General features: G+C 40.4%; 2 protein-coding genes across 9 annotated transcripts in view; one reads left to right on the forward strand and one right to left on the reverse strand.

The window, feature by feature from the left end:
• LOC146469074 (uncharacterized) overlaps positions 1 to 5,030 on the forward strand; it is a 31,794-nt gene extending 26,764 nt beyond the window's left edge. For 5 of the 7 annotated variants that reach the window (XM_085123719.1, XM_085123723.1, XM_085123724.1 and 2 more), the window contains 3 exons: positions 736 to 817; positions 2,106 to 2,164; positions 4,478 to 5,030. In XM_085123719.1, the coding sequence (XP_084979845.1) occupies positions 736 to 817; positions 2,106 to 2,142 (119 nt within the window). In that variant the 3' untranslated portion in view covers positions 2,143 to 2,164; positions 4,478 to 5,030. Of the gene's footprint in view, positions 1 to 735; positions 818 to 2,105; positions 2,165 to 2,279; positions 2,342 to 4,477 lie in introns of all 7 variants that reach the window. The other 2 variants (XM_085123720.1, XM_085123721.1) reach the window with 2 other exon arrangements.
• Positions 5,031 to 6,955: 1,925 nt separating this feature from the next.
• Positions 6,956 to 18,651, reverse strand: LOC146469075 (uncharacterized). 2 transcript variants are annotated; one of them, XM_085123730.1, is made up of 8 exons: positions 18,492 to 18,634; positions 17,499 to 17,590; positions 16,034 to 16,168; positions 14,579 to 14,710; positions 12,531 to 12,662; positions 10,070 to 10,171; positions 9,298 to 9,411; positions 6,956 to 8,088 (listed from the first exon to the last, which is right to left on the reverse strand). In XM_085123730.1, the coding sequence occupies exons 1-8, from the start codon at positions 18,615 to 18,617 to the stop codon at positions 7,518 to 7,520; spliced, it is 1,404 nt and encodes a 467-aa protein (XP_084979856.1). In that variant the 5' UTR covers positions 18,618 to 18,634; the 3' UTR covers positions 6,956 to 7,517. The 2 variants fall into 2 exon arrangements, with proteins under 2 accessions (XP_084979856.1, XP_084979855.1); XM_085123729.1 differs by lacking the exon at positions 12,531 to 12,662 and having other exon boundaries at positions 18,492 to 18,651.
• Between the last annotated feature and the right edge of the window lie 6,921 nt (positions 18,652 to 25,572).

The raw sequence follows: 25,572 nt of genomic DNA on the forward strand, positions 1-25,572 counted from the left end.
AATACCTTCAGTTGTCACATGCTATCCTAAAGCAACGACGACGGCGACGGCAGCGAAAACGTCACTATTGAAATGAATTCGCATTTTTTCAAACGTCGTCGCAATTATTCCAACTCGCTTTAAATGTCAAATGCAGGTGAAATTTCCTGGAGTTGAATTCTTGGAGACCGCACCCAAGTTTGGAAACGAGAAGTGTCGAGTGTTTACGTCCTCCATAAAACATCCCATCAGGAAATTTCACATCCTAGTCGTGCAGTGTTGTTTTGGTTATTAAGCCTATTACTCCTTTGACGTTCTCGTTGCCTTTGCCATCGTCGTTGCTAAAGCTGCCTATTTATTAAAGGGAACCTCCACTCCGACAACAAATGGACGGTAAATTGTTGGATATAGTGTTTAAATTATAATTTTAGTTTAAAAAGTAGAACTGACATTCAAGTGTGCTAAAAAGGTTTGGATTTCATGACGTCATACGGTTGCCGCTATTGTCAGTAAGCAGAAGTTCTTTTGTGTGAAACAATTGAGCAACCGTATGACGTCATGAAATCCAAGATGGCGGTGCCCTGGAAATTTAAAATGAAAAAAGGTGATTACCAAATCCTGTTTTGTCCGACACAAAGATCTTATTTTCATGTCTCTCAACAAAATTTATTATGAGATTGTATTTTCAACAATTTAACGTTAATTTTTTTCAATAGTGGAGGTTTCCTTTAGTGTTCCTCTCTTTTGTTTCTTCAGAGTGTAAAATGGTGACTCACAGAGACTGCCATTATGAGACTACTGCCATGTGCTCTAGTGATGCAGTCAAACATATGGAAATGTAAGTATAGTTTTTTACGATTGTATGGTGATTTTTGAAACTTTTTGAGATTAAAAAATATCTACGAATTTGAGTTGAGTTTGAGTTAGTTCAAGTTAAGAAGTTAACCTTACTCCCATATGAAAACTAACCATTTACAATTTTACCTTCCCCCTAAACACTGAAGTCGCTGCTTACAGTCTTAAATTTTGAAAACGCCTTTTGCGCTTAATACTAAAACCAGTTCTTAGGTTAAAACACTAAATCAGTGCTTAGGATTAAATTCTAAAATCAGTGCATAAGCCTAAATGCTAAAATAATCATTATCGCTTGACTCTAAATGCTAAAAGCACTGTTCATCCCCAAATATTAACGTTAGTTGTACTCTAAGCGTGGTTACGTCATGGGAAAACATGTTTTACAACAGACACTCTTTGGGTTCGTCACGCATTCTTTTCTTGGGGGAGGAATGCGTGACGAGCAAAGAGCGTCTGCATAGGAGTCTTATTCGGCAACAGACGTGACATGTTTAGTTTCTGCAGCATTCTAAATTCAACCGGCCGTTGCACAAACTTCTTCGTTCAATTAATTTGTTTGTGACTAAATTTTGAGGAGAACTTTGCTGAACCCTTTCGACAAGGGAAACCGTTTTGTGTTCAAACAAATGTAACTAATTGGAAGAGCTCTGTAAAGCAAACATTGTCCCTTGGTCTACAGTTACATGTATGAACGTTCGCCAGACGTTCGCTCAATCGTCAAATTTTTGATGACAAAAAATGTTATGCTTTTTTCCAAATAAGCTGTTATTTTTATTTTTCGTGATCTGGCCACGCTTGGACCCAACAACGGAATTTTGATCAATTGATTTAATTAATTTAATTAATTAGTTAATCTTGAACCAAACTCAAACTCAATTGCCCAATTCATTGGTCTTTAATTCTTCACTCAAGGGTCTAGGTTTAACCCTCAGTTTAACTTTACTTTGTCAAATTTGATAATCCGGTTCCATTTTGCGAGTCGAGCTTGTAGAACTATTTCTATCTCCTTGAAAAATTGCTATCCTACATCATGTAGAAATATTGATAGTGACCAAATCTGAGACAAAAAATAGTGACAAAAGTTATACGCCACTGTTTAAACCACAAATACGAATCACCACAATCCTTTGATTTTATTGCAACTCAAGACTGATTGTGCGGAAAACAAGATTGCTTAATTTGCCGGGCAGATCCAAGATATTCCTTTCCCTTCCCACCCCTCCCTCAATAAGTTGAACTGTTTAATGATGTCTATGTTAAAACCCAATTAGTTCCAGAGTCCACACTGAGCACATGTCCAGCACATGACCAACCAGTGACACATGACAAGGTATCACGTGATAAAACTGACTGATAGACACGTTCCTCTCACTGCACGCAACCTAAAACCTTTAATAACCTTCCATGTGTAAAATTAACGTCTTTTCTGCCCTTCTATAATTCAGCATAAAAATGCCGCAATTTGTTGGTCATTAATGAGGCGAAGGAATTATAAGTGTGTACTGAGGTAGGGTTATTGCCTTATAATACATTAATAATGTCTACGTAAACTAACAACTTTTAACACTGTTCTCCGCTATTGCATGACTAACATTGAATATAACATTAAATAACCTTTGGTATCCTTGTTGACGATGTTCTGCTTTGCATCTTTGCCCACATCGTTGGTAATATTTTTGCCTGATCGAAAAATAAGAGCAATGAGTTCTTGCGACAAGGGAAACTTTTTTGGGACATTTCGCTTCGCTCATTTTTCGGTTAAGGGCGAACTTGCAATGCAGATCCATTGTCAGCAGGCCGTGACCTAGAACATGTTAAATCTAAAATTTTAAGTAGAAATCTCGAGTGATTTAACTGTTACCGTGTTAAAATTTTTAAAACAGGAATAATGTATTTGAAAGGAATAAAATTATCGCCATGCTTAACGAGCACGTAAAGTAGCTGTCTGGGGAAGTCTGCCAGTTTTCATGTTTGAAACCAGATTCAACAAGTGACCTGAGGCGCTGTTACACGTAGAAATATTTTGTGTAACCTCTCTTTGGACAATTTAAAATAGTGCGTTACGGCGTTGTGAACTGAGTAGCTTGAAGGATGCCTGTTACGTTACGCATCGCTTAAAAAACGTGTCGCAACGTTCCCAGCAGTCGTTGCAAAAAGTAGAAGTTACTTCTAGTTTTGCATCTAGATAGTGGCCAAGCTGCAAAAAAATTCAAACTTTGCTTAGTGTAACATGCTTCCTCAATTTGTTTCGCAACTCCATGATTCAATATTTTTAGCTATTATGGGACATGTTGCACGAAACATTGCCGGCTCAGGGGCCCGTTTCTCGAAAGTTCCGGTAACTTACCGGTCCCGATAAGTGTCTTTGGTGATAAATGTTTTTTTTTTTTTTTTTAACAGAAGTCAATTTTTGTTAGCTTTGAATACTAAATTTTAAAATCTTATAATTCTATGAAGACATTGGCCAAGTACCATGTCTGTAATCACTGTGTAATCGGCGAAAAACATTTTAAAATATACTTATCGGGCCCGGTAAGTTACCGGGTCTTTCGAGAAACGGGCCCAAGGTCCGTAGTTGTTGCAAGTGTGGTTGGTAAGCAAAATGGCGTGATCGATGTTTTAAACAGCGATAAATTAACCTCACAACTTATCAGAGCTACAAATGTTTGGTTTTATCAAGAGTTGATAAGGTAATTTGTTCACCGTAAAGAGGTTCGCCGGAGAATTGACGTTTCGAGCGTTAGGCCTTCCTGATTAGCTCTGATAAGGGGTTAAGGCTCGAAACGCCAGCACTCAAATCTCCTTACAGTCAAAACCACGCCCTCAGCAACTGACCCCCTTATCTTTGAGAGCTACAGGTTCGCAACATTGAAACGTCTCAATTAGAAGTGCCTAGGTGTGAAAACGGTACTATTCCCTCAGACAGAAACTTGCTTTATAAATATAAAAAAATTAAAACATGCTTACTAAATGAAGTGACTTAAACTGAGTTAAACTGGTTAAGAAATCATGTCAAATGATAACCACTGAAGTTTAAACTTTTTCATTTTAAACCATTTTTTTTTCTTGCTTAATTAATGACCAGTCTTAAAACTTTCATCGAATAGATAACTGAAGTAAAAAAAAAACTCTTTAAACGTTTTTTGTAAGATTCAGATGTTTTGTAGACTACGTGCAGTCCCTAAGCTCTCGTAGGGATAGTGAAGCGAGGGAACCACGCGAGGGCGCGCGACAAAATTGTTTCCCGCGAGGTGACGCGACGCTCGGGGAGTAATTTTCGCGCGCGCTTGCGTGGTTCCCTAGCTTTGCTATCCCTGAGAAAAATAGGGGATTGCTCGTAGTCGAGACACCTGGGGGTAGTTTGAGGTTATGCAGGGATAACGAAATGTTAAGCCACAGAAAGGATGCGGGAAAGGTCTGGCAGATGCTACGTATTGTCACGTGATGCCTGGAATCCCTCCCATCCCACCCTGCAGCTTAACATTGATAGATGCGTTATTCACTTTTCGAGCATCCTTTGTCACAGCATACCCAATGACTACCCTTATCACAGGCTCCCACTGGGTAACCTGTGGCATTACCTATGAGGCAGCCTCTTTACCGCAAGACAGACTAACTTTGTATCATTTGTTTGTCTCTTCAGAGAATATCTTGGGGATACTGACGTCTAAAAAAGAATGCTTGCCAGCTGCCATTCTTTCACTAAAATAGTGAACACTTACGTCATTCTTATCATTCATGGATGGGACCGATTGGATTATTAACCTGTACTTTTATTAGTCCGTTATAAAAGCCGATTACGACTTCGTCCCTAGGACATTTAAATCAAATTAAATCGGTCGTTGTTTGTGTTTATCAGGGAATGAAGTTTTACGAAAGGCTGTATTTAAATAAATGATATACTTAATAATCCCTTATTCCAGATCGGTATGAAAAAAAACCTCTTACGTAGTAACTCGTAGCTTAAAACAGAATATACATAATAAAATATTAAGAACGAATGTAACGCCATACGTTGGCCACCGAGCCACGCAGCCGCCAAGCCGTTGGAAACGTTGACTGTGAAGCTTAAATTAAGTAAGTAAATATATATTTTGTGTTGCTAAATGCAGAGTTAATGGAATAGAGAATAATAGTAATATAGAACAGGTGGGGGAAAAGAGTCATTTAAATATACGTGGCTAGTTAGGGTTAAATCCATTCCACTGAAATTGTCATGAGTCTGTTAGCACGCCCAATGATTGGTGAAACATTTGTTTGTATCAGCAATGTGTGCAGATTAATGACGTTTTCTAGGTACGAAAATGATTGTATAATCTCTTTGTAATAATATGTGTTAATATTTGTTCAATCAATGTGTGTGTGTGTGTGTGTGTGTGTGTGTGTGTGTGTGTGTGTGTATGTTACATCGCAAATCAAGAACGCAAGAGAGAGTTAAAGAAACTGCAACAGAGAACACTTCTTTTGAAAAATGAACCGATACATTCCCGCAGTTTAGCTGGGCCAAAATGAACAAGCCCTCGGTCATCCACATTAAAGAGTGCCCTCCCACTTCTGTTGCTTTTCTCTCCTACAAGTTTATGTAAATCGGCATACAATTTTTGCACTGATTTTTAACGTTTAAAGGGTTACTAGACAGCCTGCGCTCACATTGTAGAGTACTTTGACACTGATCTAGAGTAGTTCCACTACAAGTTAATATACCATTGGAACAACTTACAGTTAAATGAAAAATACAGCTATGTTAGATGCCCTTTCATGACTTAAATTTGCAAGGGGTCCCACGATGGCCTTGATGAGCCAATTTTTATTTTTAGGATAACTCTACATGTTCCTTACCATTGAGCATTTAGGCCCAGAGTATCACAATACATGTTCTGCTCACATTTCGTATGGTACTATTTGGGAGAATTTTCTTGTTAGATCAAGACGTGATGTTGTCAGTATGGAGAACCCTTGAAAGGGTTACACATTCATTCCATTTCTCGTTGCGGTCTCCTTAGTTGGCAAATACAGGTTATTAAAGAAAACTGTTGAGGGTTTTGACTAAAAGTGCATCAACACTAAAAGTGGGTTGGGGCTTTATTTATTTATACCTCTAAGAAGGGGAAGGGTTGCTTTAAAGAATACAAGTTAATGAAATAATTGTACCAAACCTGGCAGACAAATGACATGCTAAAGTATGTGAGTTTATTTTATTTTATTATTTTCAACATTCTACAAAAACATAAATCACATCGTTTCAAATCTTCGATAGCTGAGACGATAGTTGTTAAAACTGTGAAAGGGTCCCGAGTTGTTCTTCGTTAAGTCGCAACTTAGAAAAGACGAAAATGCCATCTTTTGCGCAAACAGCTGATATCTTGCGTTCAGGCTGGTTTCCGTGTCAAAAAGTGAGATGCCGTTCGTGATAATACGGAAAACCGGCTCTATAGCTGGCTAGAGCAGTTTTTGATTGAGTTTCGTAAAACCAAAACCAAAGCAATTACTCTGACCAATCACAATAGAGGCAAACAGCAATGAGCCAATCAGAACTCGAAGGAAATACTTGTCGGCGGTGCGAAGCGCGGGAAAACGCATTCGAGTTCTGCTAGCCAATCACAGCGAAGTAAAGTAAAACCAAAGCAAACACGAAATTGCTATTGATACTCTACTTTAAACCGCTCTTCTCCATTGCTAATTCACCGCGTATCTCGTTTCGACATGATCATGGTCGCAACTATCACTTTACAGTGATCATGTGGAAACAATTCCTCATGTTAAATGGCGCTGTATGTTTTCTGTGGTGCTCACTTGGATACACGCTGTTTAAAATTGTGCTTATGGAGTAAAATCCTCAAAGGATCAAAGTGAACAGTCATGTTCACGCTCACCGTTTTAACTATTTAGAAACAGCTTATTGGTTCCATAAAACTAACTACTTGAGAAACATTTGTACATGTGAATCAGGAAATAAACATAAGGATGAATTAACTACGTTTTTTGACACGATTAACCATTCGTGAACTTGATTAATCCTTCCAAAAACAGCATCAAATTTAGCTTGCACCAATACGATTAACTTTCAGGAACAAACTCGTTCCCAGGGCCTCTCACCTTACTATGCCCTGAAGCCAGAGAAAGTACCAGAGTTTTGCTTGGTGAACACAGTTTGAAAAATCAAGTCTATGCTATGATTGGCCTTGTGACGCACAATGTTTTAAATTCTGTGACTTTATTATTGATTCTCATCCAGTAACGTCCCAGTGCCCTCTTTGTGACACCATTTCCTATAACCCAATACAATTTACCTTCCTCAGACGTAATCAACCCCATTGCAGCTGATACAAATAAAACCCTTCTTGCAGTATTACTCCACAGTGACACGATTGATCCCAAATAGAAAAAAATGAACAATACTGTGATATCAATAACCGTGTCGTGAAATGACCACCCATGATATATACTTAATTGTCCATATCCTCTGATTTAGTTAATTAATTAACCTTCATGTGACTTCTAAGTGACATAATCATGTGCCCCGTGCCATGATTACGGATCTCGTGACAAACTGATTCCCCGCCTTCCGATGACATTAATCGTTCTATGGCATGGTATCATTCTTGTGACATGATTTGTGTTCCATGCAACGCAACAATCTGCCCTCTGAAATGATTAAGAAGCCTGTTGCACGCAGATAAGCATCAACCGTCCTGTGCCATGATATCTTTCTGTGGGTCCTTAACTTTGCTTATCACCCGAGTACTACTATCAATTATCACCAAAAACATTAAATACAACTCCATAATGTACAGCAGTGTGGCCACGTATTCATTTCGTTGAGTTTGTAAGTTCCTGTAGATATTGTACACCGCAACAAATACGCTTTGAACGTTCACGACAACGAAACAGAGTGCGTAAAACACCATGAGCATCGTGCGGCTGTGATACCCGTTTAGGATGACCATAAACAGAAGCAGGCTCGTTATGCAGAGTACATTGTGAATTGCTTGCGGGAGACAGTGTCCGTTCATCAGTAGCGGCAGCCCCGCTGCACATAGGGATAGCTGTAAGTAAGCATTATTGCTTAGCATCAAGCATTGTTCCACGACGTTTGTGAGGTCACAGCCTGATGGCTTCCACGAGTGGCCGTTTGCAGTCCCACACAGGAAGATAAAGATACTAGTTCTTGTGAAGATCCATACGCTGTATGAAAACTCCAAGAACGTGGCATGACAGAAGGTGCTGTCATCGTACTTTGCACATCGCTGAAACCTTTAAAAAACAGAAATATAAGTTAACGATTCATCTATCTTGAAGGGTTGTGCCTAATAGTAGAGCGTTTTCACGTTGTGTCGAAAGTAATGTCGGGCTTGTCTTGGTTTCGAATGACTTCAACACTCTTTGACTGGTTTGAAAAACTTGCGCCAATTTCAGAGCCAATTTGAAGCCAAACCAATTGTAACTTGCCCACCAGTCACGTGTATTCGCTTCGAACTCTGATTGGTTCATTGGACTGTTTACGTTTCGAAGAATACAAACAACCGGTGTAAAACGCAGGAAAATACGTGCGAGCAACGCACGATTGGTCTTGCCAGTTTTGCTTGTTATTGGTTGAGAAACTGGCACGAGTTTTTTCAACCAATACACCGAGCACATGGCAGCACAATCCAAGCAAACACAAAATTACTTTAGACACTCAACCAAGAACCGCTCTAAACTACTGTCTCAGAAATTGCGTAACGAAACCTCAAGAAAACGAGTTCATGTGCTTTTACACCGGTTGCTTTTAGCACAATCCAAGCAAACACAAAATTACTTTAGACACTCAACCAAGAACCGCTCTAAACTACTGTCTCAGACATTGCGTAATGAAACCTCAAGAAAACGAGTTCATGTGCTTTTAGAGTGAATAGAAGAATTGTCTAATAATGAACTCAACCGCAGGATAGTATGTCATTTCCCGGAAGGAAAATTGGAAAGTCGCTGGTTCTTTACGCTTTACAAAAAATTCCGGAAATTCCGGTTGAAATGTAAATGGCACGCGGGAGAAACGGAACTTATGACAAGGTAATTCCGTTTTTCCGGTTGGGACGTTCCGAATCGAAAGTCATGTGTCATTTACATGTCCCGCATCCTTCAGAACAGTTTCAGACATTTGGCTTTCACATCCGTGCCAAATTGATGATTTGCATGTGACGTCATGGCGGCCATTTTGGTTGACAGAAACAATAAGATTTTCTTCTTCTGGGAGTTAACTTCCATTTTTATGCAAACTTTGTGAACAAATTTTCTTTTGTTTTGTCCACCAACATGGTGGCGATGCAAACCACCTATATGAGCCCCAATTGAAATTACGGTTTCTTGAGGTAAATGGAAAAAGTAACAACCGAAATTTCCGGATTTTTTTGGTAAATGGTAAACAACCACAAGGCTCTCCATGAAAAAAGGTATCGAGGGTGTAATTTTGTGATCTATGTTCACCTGATAAGAGATCCGGGATAGAAATGTCCTGTAACCAGTAGGTTTGGGAGAGGCTCCAGACCAGGGACACATACAAACACTGCACCAGCTACAAAAAATAACCTGAGGCATCTCCTAAGACAAGAGGAAACAAATAAACTAAAGAATTAAGCCTCATACAATAAAGACAGGTTGCAATATATAGACTCTTATCACTCGGCGGCCATGTTGAGTCTCAGGAGAAAACAAAGCTTTGTTTTTGCACGGCAAGCTTCGCACTGAATTCGCGTCTGGCCGAGGCTTGCCGTGCGAAAACAAAGCTTTTTATTCCCTCGAGTCTCAACATGGCCGACGAGTGATAAGGGTCTATAAAACGACAATTATTAATTAAGCTCTTTTTTAACAAAGGCCTTAACCACTCGTTAACGTTTCTGCTCTTTTTTTTATCGTTCGATCTACTTTTTATCTTTTTATGTGAAAGTGGACACAGATTTTTAAACGAAACACGTTTTCAACAAGCTTTCTGTCGATTTCTGCTCCCCTCCCCCACCGTAGCTTTACATCCATTCTCGCTGTACACATGTAAATATTGAAAACGAACGTAAAAGTGCTACTCGCGTCGCTCGTAACGGTCATGTTTGTTACTGAGTCGAAACCGAGGCTCCAGTGGTTTTCGATCATTTAACCTTGACAGTAAGCCCAAATTCTGTAGAAAACAAACAACCTGTTCTTGCCTTTTACACATACAAGTACAATACACACAAATATCTCTGTCAAAATTAATGTTGTATACCTTAGAAAGAGTATCATTCTTAACGGAACCAGTCTGTAAAACAAACAGGAAGCCTGAACAAGAAGACTTGTCCCCATTCGTACCAAAAAGCTTGAAAACCGCCTAAGTAGCAAAAAATAAGGTGAGCGTTAGAAAAGTCAAAATACATCAAAGTACCAGGTGATGTATTTGCGCTTTGATCTTACCACAGGGTTTGGGCCAAAATCCATAGTCAATAGTATTACGAAAGATTTTTGGACAAAATACAAATATTCTTTTAAAAGCTTCCAATCGAATCAGAGTGTTCGAAAACGTACCCTGAGACACTTTTAAGCCTCCCAAAGGAACCACGTACAAAGATATAGCCCACAAAAAATTAAGTAAGGCTAAGAGTTAAACAGAAAATTCTTTGTCAGGAAGTTATTTGCACCTAAAAATGACTCCCAAGGAAGGGAGTGTTACGACACGCCAGGATCCCTAGGGACATATACAAAAGAAACATGCCAACTTTCAAATTTGGTCATTTTTGGCCAAAAACCATGGACTTACCCCATGGAAAAAAGTTGATTTTTGGACAAAGACAAGTATTCTTCTAAAACCTTCCAATCGAATCAGCGTGTCGGAAAAGTTCCCCTGAGACACTTTTTAGGCCTCCCAAGAGACAAGGGACAAAGAAATAGCCCAAAAAATGAATTCAGGGTGGGAGTTAACCAGAAAAATCTTTGTCAGGCCGTTATTTGCACTTAAAAATGATTTCCAAGGGGGTTTTACGACACGACGAGATACCTAGGGACATAAACAAGTGAAAATGATACTTTCAAAACTTCGTCATTTCTGGCCAAAAACCATGGAAAAAAGGCAATTTTTGGACCAAATACAAGTATTTTTTTTAAAAGCTTCCAATCAAATCAGCGTGTCTGGAAACGTCCCCCGAGACACTTTATGAGCCTCCTAACGGACCAGGGGCAAAGAAATAGCTGCAAAAGATGAAGTCAGGGTGAGAGTTAAACAGAAAGGTCTTTGTCAGGGCGTTATTTGCACTTAAAAATGATTCCCAATGGAGATTTACGACACGCCGCGATCCCTAGGGACATAAACAAGTGAAAAATAATGACTGCAAAATTTGGTCATTTCTGGCCAAAAACCATGGACAAGAAAGTCGATTTTTGGACGAAATACAAATATTCTTTTAAAAGCTTCCAATCGAATCAGTGTGTCCCAAAACGTCCCCTGAGACAACTGTTAGTCCTCCCAAGGGACTAGGGACAAAGAAATAGCCCACAAAAGGTGAAGTCAGGGTGAGAGTCAAACAGAAAATTCTTTATCAGGGCGTTATTTGCACTTAAATATGATTCCCAATGGAGATTTACGACACGCCGAGATCCCTAGGGACATAGATAAGTGAAAAATGCCGACTTCAAAATTTGGTCATTTTTGGCCAAAAACCATGGACTTACCCCTTGGAAAAAAGTCGATTTTTGGACGAAATACAAACATTTTTTTTTAAAAGATTCTAATCGAATCAGTGTGTCCCAAAGCGTCCCCTGAGACAATTATTAGGCCTCCCAAGGGACTAGGGACTAAGAAATAGCCCACAAAAGATGACGTCAGGGTGAGAGTCAAAGAGAAGATTCTTTGCCCGGGCGTTATTTGGACTTACAAATAACTTCCAAGGGCGTTTTTAGACTCGCAGAAATCCTTAGGGACGTAAACAAGTGAAAAGTGGCGACTTCAATACTTGTCATTTTTGGTTCAAAACCCTGGACCTGCCTTTGGGAAAAAATCAATTGCTGCACTCTCGAAAAATATAATATTCTTTAAAAAGCTTCCAATCGAATCTGTGTGTTCGTAAACTTCTCTTGAGACACATGATAGGCCTTCAAAGGGAAGTGGGGCAAAGAAATAGCCCAAGAAAGTCTGAAGTCTGGGTGAGAGCTAATTGTCACCTATACTAATTTTGGACAATTCAAGCCTGGGTTTGATTTGGTAGCCAGGTTTGTTTTGCGGCCTTAGTTTAGCCTTATTTTCACCGTTATAGTATAAATGTCACTTTTGGTGGGTTAATTGTCAAGGTGGTTTTGTCGTTGGTTTTGCCTATTTTTTATACTAATACTATACACTCCATTTTTCTACAACTCTGGAGGGTTTGATGGTCAGGTTGGTTTTTGCTTTGTTTGAGGCTAATATATACCCTAAGACTACACACTCTAATTTTCGACAATACTGGAGGGTTTGGTGGCCTGTTCTGTGTTGGTGTTAGTCTAGTTTAATTTTCACCCTAATACTATATCCTTTAATTTTCGACAGTATACTGGAGGGTTTTGTGGCCAGGTTGGTTGTGTATAATATTAGAGTAAAACCTTGGCTAAACTAACGCCAAAATCAACCTGGCAAGTAAAAACCCTTCCTCGTTTTCTCGTTCGACTATTACTGAGTGGAAAAACGTTTGCAGTCAAATGGTAATCATGAACGTATTACCAACCTTAACACCAGAAAGCTCATCTTGATCAAGTCAGATAAAGTTTGTAGCCACGGTAAAAGTTGAACAAAGATTGTACAGGTCGCATTGGAAGCCGTCAAGATCACTTTGGAGATCACGTGGGGGATTGTAAATCTAAACAATGATGGAAAAAACACTTTATAGGCCTCCCAAGGGACCAGGGACAAAGAAATAGCCCACAAAAGATGAAGTCAGGATAAGAGTTAAACAGAAAATTCTTTGTCAGGGCGTTATTTGCACTTAAAAATGATTCCCAAGGGAATTTTACTACACGCCGAGATCCCTAGGGACATAAACAAGTGAAAAATGCCGACTTCAAAATTTGGTCTTTTTTTTCCAAAAACCATGGCAAAAAGTAGATTTTTGGACGAAATACAAATATTCTTTTAAAAGCTTCCAATCGAATCAGTGTGTCCCAAAACATCCCCTGAGACAATTATTAGGCCTCTCAAGGGACTAGGGACAAAGAAATAACCCACAAAAGATGAAGTCAGGGTGAGAATTAAACAGAAAATTCTTTGTCAGGGCGTTATTTGCTCTGAAAAATGATTCCCAAGGGAGTTTTACGACACGCCGAGATCCCTAGGGACATAAACAAGTAAAAAATGCCGACTTTAAAATTTTGTTATTTTTGACCAAAAACCATGGACTTACCCCTTGAAAAATAGTCGATTTTTGGACGAAAAAGAAAAATATTCTTTTAAAGCTTCTAATCGAATCAGTGTGTCCGAAATCGTCCCCCAAGGGACGAGGGTCAAAGAAGTAGCCAACACAACATGAAGTCAAGGTGAGATTTAAACAGAAAATTCTTGGCAAGAGACTTATTTACACTTAAAAATGATTCCCAAGGGAGTTTTACGACACGCCGAGATCAGTAGGGACATAAACGAGTGAAAAATGCCAACTTTAAAATTTTGTCATTTTTGGCCAAAAACCTTGGAAAAAAGTCGATTTTTCGACAAAAAACAAATATTCTTTTAAAAGCGTCCAATCGAATCAGTGTGTCCAAAAATGTCATCTGAGAAACATTTTAGGCCTCCCAAGGGACTAGGGGCAAAGAAATAGCCCACAAGAAATGAAGTCAGGGTACGGTGAGAGTTAAACAGAAAATTCTTTGTCAGGGCGTTACTTGCAATTTAAAATGGTTCCCAAAGGAGTTTTACGACACGCCGAGATCCCAAGGGACATAAACAAGTGAAAAATACCAACTTCAAAATTTGTTAATTTTTGGCCAAAAACCATGGACTTACCACTTGGCAAAAAGTCGGTTTTTTTGCGTTCTTTCCACAGAAAAATGATTCCTAAGGGAGTTTTACGACACGCCGCGATCCTTAGGGACATAAACAATTGAAAAATGCCGACCTCAAAATTTTGTCATTTTTGGCCAAAAACCATAGACTTACCCTTTGGAAAAATATCGATTTTTGGACGAAATACAAATGTGTTTTTTTTTTAAGCTTTCAATCGAATCAGTGTACCCGAAAAACGTCCCGTAAGACACGTTTTAGGCCATACTAATTTTGGACAATTCATGCCCGGGTTTGATTTGGTAGCCAGGTTTGTTTCGGCCTTAGTTTAGCCTTATTTTCACCGTAATAGTATAAATGTCACTTTTGGAGGGTTAAGTGTCAGGGTGCTTTTGGCGTGTTTTTTCCCATTTTCACTAAACACTTCATTTTTCGACAATTCAGGAGGGTTTGGTGGTCACGTTGGTTTTGGCTTTATTTGAGCCTAATTTTCACTCCAAGACTACACACTCTAATTTTCGACAGTAGTGGAGGGTTTGGTGGCCTGTTTGATGTTGGTGTTAGTCTAGCCTAATTTCACCCTAATACTATATGCTCTAATTTTCGACAATACTGGAGGGTTTTGTGGCCAGGTTGCTTGTGTATAGTATTAGAGTAAAAACTTGGCTAAACTAACGCCAAAACCAAGCTGGCAAGTGAAAACCCTTCCTCGTTTTCTCGTTCGACTATTGTTGAGGGGAAAAACGACTGCAGTCAAATGGTAATCATGAACGTATTACCAACCTTAATACCAGAAAGCTCGTCCTGATCAGGTCAGGCAAAGTTTGTAACCACGGTAAAAGTTGAACAAAGATTGTACAGGTCGCATTGGAAGCCGTCAAGATCACTTTGGAGGTCACGTGCGGGACTGTAAATCTAAATAATGATGGAGAGAATAAGGCAAAACTCTCATAAACAACTCACTACAGGAAAGGTGTCTGGATCAACCACGAGAACTGGTCACTAAATGAAAGAAGTCTGAAATATAATGGAGACTGTCTCCTGGGCCCAGTTGTTCAAAGTCCGATCGAGCTAATCCTGGGTTAACGTGAAGTTTGATTCGAGTTTAATTACTAATCAGTAATTATTTTTCCACCTCGGTTAACTTTTAATCAGCGATTAGCTTTAATCGCGGCTTTCGAAAAGCTGGGCCCTAAAAATTCATGGTTCAAATTGCAGCAGTAACTGGTTTAGGCCTTTTGTGGCTTGTGTTTGAGTAGCTTTCTCGGCGGGTCACACAAAAAAGAACGGAAAAAGCCGTCTGTTATCGCAAACTAGAACAACAACGTTGGATTGTTGAAATTGTCTGCTGAGCTTTAACTTGAAGGATATTATAATAGATCATCATTAGAATGTGCATATCTTTTGAGTTTGAAATACAGCAGAAACTTGATTAAAGTTGAATAGAGTCTTATCGGTCCCATTTGGTGGTCACGTGACAGCTCCTGACGTGCCAGGAGTTTTGTACCTATAAGCGATCGGGAGTGCTCAAAAACTGCGATCCAGCGATCGGTCCCTTTAACAGAAGTAAAAGTTTCAGAGAATGTCCCAAATTAGAGGTTCCTATGTTAATAATTTTTTTTATGGAATTAACGTCGTTCATGAGAGGTGGTTGACCAAAAGTTTCGACCTTACAGATTAAGAGGAGATTTAACCCTTTAACCCTTTAACCCTTTAAGCTTTAACGGTGATCAGTATGAAAGTTCTCCTTGTAATATTAATGCTTGTTTTAAGAATTGAGGATATGATCACCCTAGGTGAATTTTCTTGATAGTTAATAACTTCTCCTCAGTACTTTTTCAAGAAAAGTATGGGGACAAGGCAGGAGAATTTGTTCTTTGATATTAGGGGTAAAGGGTTAAGGGCTAAGAGAACCAATAGCACACGATGTGATCACGAAGCGTATACTTTTATTAAAGAGTTGCCGTGATACGTATCAGAATCTTTGAGTGGTCGCTTACGAGAGCTTAAAAACAAAAGGAAAAGACCAGTTGGTAATTCCCAAAAGTGGTCGCGGACGCTTATGGGAGCGGTCGCTTACGAGAGGTTTTGATTACAGAGTTTAGGTGACAATTCAAACGGGGTTTCACAATGGTGGTCGTAACTAGAGCTGGTTGCTTACGAGAGTGGTAGCAAGGAGAGCTTCGACTGTATCATTATTTTTGAGCTAAAAGTAAGCTTTGCTCAAAGATTTCTTACCTTATATGGTTAACAGCGTAACGCAACATAGAATCCAGCCAGCCAAACACGACTAACTGCACAAGATAGTGAGGAAAGGTGATGAATATCACGCGATTTACTTCGGTAACGACGAAAGTGTAAACTCTGTAAACTCTATGAAACAAACACAGCGACTGCTGTTATACAAGCATTTCACAATCTCCAATTTCTCTATACGTAAGCTAGATAGGAAGCTGAGTTGGGTAGAAGAGTCGTACAGTGCTCCCAATTTTCTTCTAATCGTATCATCAAGGTTTCCACACCCAATCTGTCTTGGTATCTAACTCCATATTGCTCATCCATTCATTTATATTTCTCGTTTTCCTCCTCTTAAAATAAAAACGTTCTCGCCACCCTCTCCCCTTTTTTTCTCCTGGAAACCCCGCTGTCTCGTGCCCTCACTCTTCCTTCCCAACTCCAATGTCCACTTATGTTCAGAAAGGCACCTAGCCTTGAATTTGGGTACTTTATGTAAGACAGACCTTTTTGTCATTTTCATATGACTTCATGTTTGACAGAATTACTTGTGTTTTTTGGTAAGAATTTAGGTTAGGGGGCACTTTGTGATGTCTATCATACAGTTCATGCATTTCATTTGTCACGCGACCCATGCGACAAACTCTTAATATTAATACGTTTTATTTGTTGAATGAGAGGCAAGTGTACGCCGTACTCATTTTAGCAACTTACGTTTTCGTTGAGGCATTTTAGTTCAATTCATTTGTCAATCTCGTACCCAGAGTCCTCAGGCACTTTGGCCAGCGGTTGGGCGCCAGGAGAGACTCTGGGGCAATGGAATTTTATTACCGCAGGATTTCTGCGGTAAAAAAAATGAAGCCGTTACGGATCTTATACAGAGCAGCCAATCAAAAAAATTTAAATTTTTTCGAATTCTCCATAGTCTCTCCTCGGGCTCACCTGCTGACCAAAAAGCCTGAGGACTCTGGGTACAAGATTGTTCATTTTTTGGTGATGGAACACAACGACAGGTCAACAACGTTATTTGTGGCGTTGTGTGACAGATGACAGTCTGCACTTCTCCCCAATCGGGGGTTACTCCTCTATATAATCTTTATAGGTACGTGCGCCAGTTGGCGTGTTTTTTTAGCCGTTTTGGTCTGCAGTTGGGTATAGACCTCAACAAGTAAAAGAGCAAGGCTGATTTCACTGTTATAATTAGGGAAATATATTGATTCCACTAAATTTTCCTAAACGTGTAATAGCCCTTGCTCTTGTTTTTCTTTTTGTCACACTTACTTTAAGATGCTTTTTAAAATTACGAAACCCGACCCAGGTCTGAAAAAATGTACCGGTAAATTTCATAGTTTTGGTCTGAAATAAGGTCAGGGTTTCTACAACGAGCCGCACATCCTCTGCCAAAAATTCGAGGTCAGTACCTCCCTGGGAACTTTCCCCGCGTTTCGGTATCTAAGGAATGACTCACCTTAACGCCAGGCAGGCTTTGGACAACAGGTAATCAATAGGAAGGATTACATAAGATGATGGAGGCAAAGGAACCATGTAAGATATGAATACCTGCAAACAACAATGCGTAGGATGATATTATGTTACGCAGTCTTTCTGCTTGGACAGGAGCATTCGTCTTATAGCAGAGAACAAACTTAAATGGTTCGGCGTCAACTTCAAAATATTCCAGATATTGTCATTAACTGAGCAACGGAGCATGAATTTCGCCATCCTCTGTGCTTGGTCACACACGGGTTACTACACTTTAACACATCAACGTAAGCGAAGACACTCTTTCGGTTAATTACCCTTGTTGGTTCACAAAATCACTGATCCAATATGCGAGCCCATATGCGAAGAAAATTTAGGGCGCCTTCCCCCCTCCCCCCCCCCCCCCCCCCTTACAAGTGGATTGCTTAGCATTTAGTTTACAAAATGTAGCTTTTGCTTACGGGACATTGTACTCCCTTCCAAGGGCTAAGGGAGCGAATACCGCAAAAAGAAAACAAGCTTTCCTAAAACTTGAGCTTTTGCAGAAAAAAAAAATTGTTCACAGCGTAACAAAGCAAAGAAATACCTTTCAACCTATTGAAAAAATTCATAGAAAGCTTTTGGTTATGAAACAAATCCTATTTGGGGGCAGAAAAATGTCCAACCATCCCCCCTCCCCCTCCCCCTACAAAAAGCATAAATAACATGGTCTACTCCGGATAATAGCACAACGATCACCGTTACGCTTATAAAATACCCAAAATAAACTGAATAGGTTCTCCGACCAGCCAACTTTAATCATGCCAATACTAAGATATTGCGATTGAAATCGATGAAAGAAGATATCCCTGCTAATACCCTCACAGCCGAATATAAGCTAAAATTTATCGACCTGCTGATAAAGTCTGTCTCGAAATGTGATCAAGGGAATTAAAATACAGAAAGTACTGGCTCAAAGAAGAAGACTGCAAGAACTTACCGTGAGGAAGCAAGTGTTAATGTTTGGTATACCTAGAATGATCCATGACAGAACTGAGATAAAGAGAAACACAATAAAACGGCAAAAGACGACCACAACGAAAGACGTGATTTTCTTCCACGCCATTACAATTCGAGTGTTGTGTGACAAGCGAGCTGTCTGCTTTGATACAGATATAGCAGACCAGAACTTTGTCTTCTCACGTGAATTGTTACATAATGTGACAACTGTCGAACCTTTCGAAACAATTCTCGAACACCAACCCTTTTACAAACCAGAGTCCAAAATTCTTCTTTAGTTTAATTTTTTGGCTAAATGCGTCGTTATCACGAAAGTAAATAATGGCTAGAATATCATACAACGGTTTCACATAAAAAAAATTGTCAATTTCTATAGGGTGTCACGCAGTCTTTTCACTTGGGCAGAAGAATTCGTTTTCTCTAATATAACACCCCACCCCCAAGGCATGGGTCACATGCACTTAGAGTTAATTCGAAAATTTTAGGACAGGTAAAATTTTTTCCCTAGTGTAATTGTAGTTTTAGGACAATTCTACGCTATTCTCTGGATCCTTTTCGCTGTTGCTACTGACGGATGCTATCTTCGTCTTGCTGTTAAAAGAAATAAAAAGATTGTTAGCGCGGAGCGTGAAGACGAATTAATCAAAGAAGGATCCAAAGACTGAATGTTGCGAGAAAATTCAAAGTAATCCAAGCGTATATTCCTTTAAATTCACCCGATGGCATTTTGTGGATTAAACTTTATAAAGGAACATTTGTTTTCATCAATTAGAGCCTTTTAACCTCTTCTAGAATAGTGTTAGCTTGGTCTACACTCAACAGTCGCATTCCTGCCGTGGCGAAAAAGAAGACTAGAGTCGACTTCTGTTTCTGTAAGGTACTGGGTCACCTTTGCTGAGTTCAGCAGAGGTATCAGATAATTTGAAACTGAGCTCGGGTTTCCAGCCAGATTTGCGACCCCAGGTTTGAGAGTTTATATTGGGGGAGGGGTCCAGCTGTCGAATGTCTGTCGCGTCTAGCGGGGGAGCCTTCACAATGATTTTGTAGATTACCATCTTGGTTTTGCTGGAATCGCATCGAATCAATGGCGTATCTGGTTCAATCCGAGCCCGCAGACTGCACCTGGTCTTGTAAATCAGTGCAACGGGCGTTCAAAACATGTCAGCGGGTTTGTTGCGCTGCCATGAAGAGTAGGAGCAATTTGCATCGATTCATTGTCGTTGAAACCTGGTTGATGAATTCAAATCAAGACATTCAGGCCATTGTCATAAACTGTTTCATTTAATTAACCTCTGTTTCTCGATGATAAGTAAGTATGTCGGTCGGTTAGATCATTTAGATCCTGACTGATTTTAAGCGAGCCTGGATTTTACCTTCCCTGTAAGAACAATTTAGCAAGAAGCCGCACCGAGTTCACTCTAAAAGTTGTCCAAAGATATTGTTTTGCGAGCTGTTATGTCAAAGTCTGTTTAAGATGCATATGTACAAACATCCAAGGGAAAGGAGCAGAAAAATGAAGGGAGTAGGGCCGGAATCATCGAGTTTGGATTCGAGTTCGAGTTCGAGTTGGACTTCGAGTTGGACTTCATGAAAAATCGATAATATCGATTTGACACATGAAATCAATTTATCGATTTTCACCGATTTCCGTTATCAATCGGTAAAAATCATCCGTAAAAATCGCTTACGTCTCTTTCTACCCTTCGGGCGACGATCGTTTTCTCACGGGGGACCACCGCCGCTTGGATTATTTCAACAGACGCGTAATAATCAGACGCTTTGTTCAATCACGTTCTTAGTTGTATCATCAAAATCAATTTGACTGGCGAGCCGCTGAACCGCTGAGCCGCTTGGATAAAACTTGTCAGTCTATTTGACTGGCGAACCGTCGAGCTTCTCTATGTACTGAGCCCCCACAAAATGAATGTGAGTCACTCGCACGTGTTAAGTTTCGAACTGAAGTGTATGGATGAGAAAACAAACCCGCGATTACTAGCCACGCAGAAAATTCAAAATTATGAATGCACAGAAAAGACAACTAACCTCTAGGCTTTATCTTTCGGGTAATTAAAAATCTGACCTACTGTAGTTTAATACTAAGCCACTCGACCGTCTAAGCATATAAAGCTACGGACAGATAAATCCAACGACAAAACGTTGTTTGTTTATTCAGTATCTTCCAAAAAACTGTTTAGATCGATGGTGAAACGAAGACAACACTTTTATTGTATCGCCATACAACATACAAGAGAGAAAATCAATGGAACTAAAACTCACTGAAATCGCGCTCAATCGTTCCAAAAACCACATAGGAGAAAGGACAACAGACAAGGGATTTCAGGTAGGGATATTTTTATAGAAAATTCGTTGGTATTTTTAAATTGAACAGATCGAAACTGTTTTCTTTTGTTGTACACCATTTTCTTTTTCGTATAGACCATGCTTAGTATCTACATTTTTCGAAAAAAAAAATCGTATACTTGTGCCATCCTTCGTTTGGAATTGAGGAAGAAGGGGGAAGGAGGGTGGGGGGTCCGAGCCCTTACAGAGCGCGCTCTCGAAAACAACGAAGTATTTTGCTTTTTGTATTTTTATATTAGTAAAAAAAAAATGACGAAATATAGTAGTAGTATAGTAGTACAACTCCAATTCTTACTCGAACTTCAACTGGAAGTCTACCTCGAAGTCCAACTCGAACTCGAACTCGAATCCAAACTCGATGATTCGGGATTCCCAAAAATGAATTATAAACCATTTTACTTTTTAAATTTGAAAAAAAAAAACAAACAAACAAACAAAAGAATGGACAGCCTGATGACAAAAAATGAAGAATTTTACGGGGTAAAACTTGTTTCAGCAAACTGCGCGTGTGTGAATCCCCACAGCTTTGACGCGCGTTTGCCTTTTGTAAAAGGGGAAAGTTGAACTAAAATGTGACACGCTGTAGGCCTCAATGTTATCACCTAAGAGAACATTATAAACTGCGTTTACCAGTCATCATGACGCGATCGAGATTTTGATTGACATCCACGCCTCTTCGAATGGCTGTTCAAACATTGGTGGGAAACTTAGCAGTCGCAATCAAACTCGTAATTAGAACTACGAAAAAAGTACAATCATGTAAGTATTTGTTGATATTAATTCATTCTTTTTGCCCATCACAGTACTGAGTACATCTGTCACAGTACTGTTTGGTTACACGTATTGTTTTCATAAAAATATAATCAATAATAAGTGTGTATGACGAATAATTGTTGGTAGGTATTAAGACGATGATTAGGTAGAGGGGCCTTAAAAGGCCCTATTTACTATGGGACTTGGACGAGGGACCTGTTAAGGCCCTATGTACTATGGGATTAGGACGAAGGACTTGTTAAGGCTCCTGCTGTCGAGAACTAAGAAGTTTCAAAGGCCTTTTCGAATTAATGGGGAAAAACATGGAACACACTCTCTTGGACAATTAGACTAAATCAGGCCCTAAATTCAAAAGAGCTCTGATTGAGGAACTTCTTCAAATATCAATGATCTTTCCAGCTAGCAAATTTGTACATTATTTACATGTGTTTTTTACGGTAAATTATGTCCTTACTACTAATATTAATTTAATGAAAATACAGGACTCAATTAAAACCAGTCCTGCTAAACTAGACATTTTCTGTATAAAATGAAGATAATTACTAAACAATTAGGTAAGACGATATTGTTAAACATATCTTGAAACAAAGATTCATGTAACGAGTATGGTTACATGAAGTACAAGTCTAGTTCCCGCCTTGCGTGTCACGTGACCGAGCTTGTAGGAAGCCATCTTGAAGTTTTGTTGTCGCTGTTCAACCGGAATAAATAAGTTGTGTTTTGCGGACTCTGTGTCTTTCCGCCTGTCGTTACATGGTGTCAGAAGTTTCCCGGATCCACACGTCACGAAAAGGAATGATTTGTGGCAGAAGCTACCGAATTTATGCCTGAAACAAGTGTTCAAAATAGCGAAAGTCCGGCTTCAAGTTTGATAACCATGGCGAATTTCCAAATACCTCCTCCTGACATACTCGAGCTAAACGATGGTTCGACAGCGTCCAATTGGCGAACTTGGGTTTCTGCTTGGAATAATTACAGGCTGGCTACGAAGCTAGATAAAGAGGAAGAAGCACGCCAAGTAGCAACACTTTTGGCCGTAATTGGAAAAGAAGCGAACAAGGTGTTTCGTACTTTCACGTGGGCCTCGCCAGACGACGCGAAGAAAATCGCTGCGGTTGTAAGCAAGTTCGAAGAGTATTGCATTCCCAGGGAAAACACTATTTACGAACGTTTTCTTTTCTTTACGCGGGATCAGCGGGAATCTGAAACTGTTGATCAATATTTGACGGAGCTTCGCCAAATTGCAGCAAATTGTGATTTCGAGTCAATCACACCCGATCAGCTTCTCCGGGATCGACTGGTGACAGGTACCAAAACTGCCAAGGTACGTGAAAATTTGCTCAAAGAGAAGAAATTGACTCTTGAGAAAGCTATAGATATCGCTCGTGCCGCCGAGAGTACGGCTGTTCAAATGAAAGTTATGTCTGCTGAGTCTGGATTGAGTGCTGTGAAAGAGAAAGAGAAAGAGCAGTCAGAAAATGTCCCATCTGTCAGCAGTGGCTGGATCAAGGACTGCAGATTCTGTGGTAGGAACCACGAAAGACGTAGCTGCCCTGCCTTTGGCCAGATTTGTGCATATTGTAAAAAAAGGAATCATTTTGTTGTCAAGTGCCCAGCAAAAAGCAAGGTGTCTTCTGTCCAAGAGCGATTTTATTTAAGTGCTGCAGGTGTCGGAAACGGAGGTCGTGAGATGGTTACCCTCACTGTATCAAAAGAGTCTAACCCCCTTTCAGGTCACGATGTAAGCTTCTTGATGGACACGGGGGCTGAATGCAATCTTTTGCCCTTGGATGTGTACAAGAAGGTGACTGGCGATCTGCACTTGAATTTCCTCAATGCACGCGGCAAGTCAATCCTGGTTTTAGCTAATGGAGATGAGCAACCCATCGAGGGCAAAGCCACAGTGTATGTCTCCCGCAAAGGAAACGCACACAAAATTGAAGTCAATGTAGTCAGGGGCCATGGGTATGAGCCCATACTGTCTAAGCAGACAATGCTGGAAATGAACTTGATAAAGATTCTAGACAGTGACCGAGATCCACGCGTCAATGTACTGAAGTCCGACACAGAGCCATTGCTGGAAGAGTATGACGATGTATTTGAAGGCCTTGGAAAGTTGGACGGACAGTACCACATTGTAACAGACGAGTCCATCAGACCTGTAGTGCATCCTCCGCGGCGTTTACCTGTTGCGATGACTGAGCGAGTTCAGCGGAAACTCGGAGAAATGGTAGCTGCTAACATAATCGAACAAGTCGACCATCCTACTGACTGGGTATCCAGTATGCTAGTGGTGACCAAGCCATCCACCGAAGCTGAGGGGGAAACCAAGTTACGCATCTGTTTGGATCCCAGGGATCTGAATCTTGCCATAAAGCGTGAACACTTCCCGATGCCGACAATTGAAGAGATTGCAACTAGGCTGAATGGGGCAAAATTGTTCAGTGTTTTTGATGCCAGTAATGGTTTCTGGCAAGTGGAACTTGACGATGAGTCTAGTAGTTTAACAACGTTTAACACCCCGTTCGGGCGCTACCGTTGGAAGCGAATGCCATTCGGCATCAATAGTGCACCTGAAGTTTGGCAGCGCAAAATGCGAGAGCACATTGAGGGGCTTAAAGGAGTAGAAGTAATTGCAGATGATTTTGTGATCGTTGGATTTGGCAACACACCTGCTGAGTGGCAGACAGACCATGACCGGAATGTGCGTGCCTTCCTAGACCGTTGCCGTGAGAGAAACCTGAAGTTGAACAAGAAGAAAGCCCGACTGAGACAGCAAGAAGTTCCCTTCATCGGACACATTCTAACCCGTGAGGGACTGAAACCAGATCCACACAAGGTTGAGGCAATCGTGGGGATGCCAGACCCGACTGATGTCCAGTCCTTACGTAGGTTCCTGGGCATGGTGAACTACTTGGCAAAGTTCCTCCCACGTCTATCCGAAGAAACAGAAGTTTTGAGAAAACTCACTGAAAAGGATGCTGAGTGGTGTTGGCTGCAAAGTCATACTGATGCTGTGGCCCATGTCAAGGAAATGATTGTATCTGCACCTGTACTTGCCTACTATGACGTGAATAAGCCAGTGGTCATTCAATGCGATGCTTCCCAAAGTGGACTTGGTGCAGCTCTGCTACAGGAGGAGCGCCCAGTGGCTTACAGCTCTCGTGTGATGACTCAAACGGAACAAAACTATGCGCAGATTGAAAAAGAGCTACTCGCCATAGTTTATGCTTGTGAGAAATTTGATCAGTACATTTTTGGAAGGAGCAATGTAATTGTGCAGTCAGACCACAAGCCGTTGGAAACCATATTCAAGAAGCCAATCCACAGTTCGCCAAAACGCCTCCAACGCATGCGTCTCCGCTTACAGAACTATGACATCCAAGTGGTATACAAGAAAGGAGAGACCATGTTCTTGGCTGACACATTAAGTCGCGCTTACTTGGAAAAGGAACCAGTGAGTCAGACCCAGGACAGTGACGTCCGTTCTGTCAGAGAACGACTGTTCGCTTTTGAGTTAGAGCAGATTAAAAATGGTGAAGATCTAAGTGTCTCCCCCACTCGCCTGGAAGAGCTGCGCAAGGAGACTGCTCAGGATGAAGAATTACAGACCCTGTCTGATGTTATTCATGAGGGTTGGCCAGAGACCCTGTCAGAAGCTCACAAATATGACCGGCGTCGGAGGCAAGTAATTGAGCTGTATTGGAACAGCCGTGATGAGCTGACCATAGAAGATGGATTGGTATACAAGGGTCATCGCCTTGTGATACCATTTAAAGAGCGTTCTGGTGTTGTAAAGAGCCTGCATGAATCACATATTGGAATAGAAGGAACATTGCGTCGTGCCCGCGACATTGTTTACTGGCCTGGAATCACAGCCCAGCTCAAAGATCACTTGTCAAGGTGTGGAATCTGTAACCGTTATC

This window comes from Pavona decussata, unplaced genomic scaffold (assembly GCF_977016875.1).
Source record: "Pavona decussata unplaced genomic scaffold, jaPavDecu1.1 SCAFFOLD_127, whole genome shotgun sequence".
NCBI classification, from domain to species: Eukaryota; Metazoa; Cnidaria; class Anthozoa; order Scleractinia; family Agariciidae; genus Pavona; species Pavona decussata.

Coding starts and splice junctions, on each gene's coding strand:
- LOC146469075 (XM_085123730.1), bottom strand. CDS start 18,617: ATGGCGTGGAAGAAAATCACGTCTTTCGTTGTGGTCGTCTTTTGCCGT. Junction 14,711..16,033: donor TACGCTGTTAACCATATAAG/GTAAGAAATCTT, acceptor ATCATTATTTAG/ATTTACAGTCCCGCACGTGA. Junction 9,412..10,069: donor AGAATGATACTCTTTCTAAG/GTATACAACATT, acceptor CTCTTGTCTTAG/GAGATGCCTCAGGTTATTTT.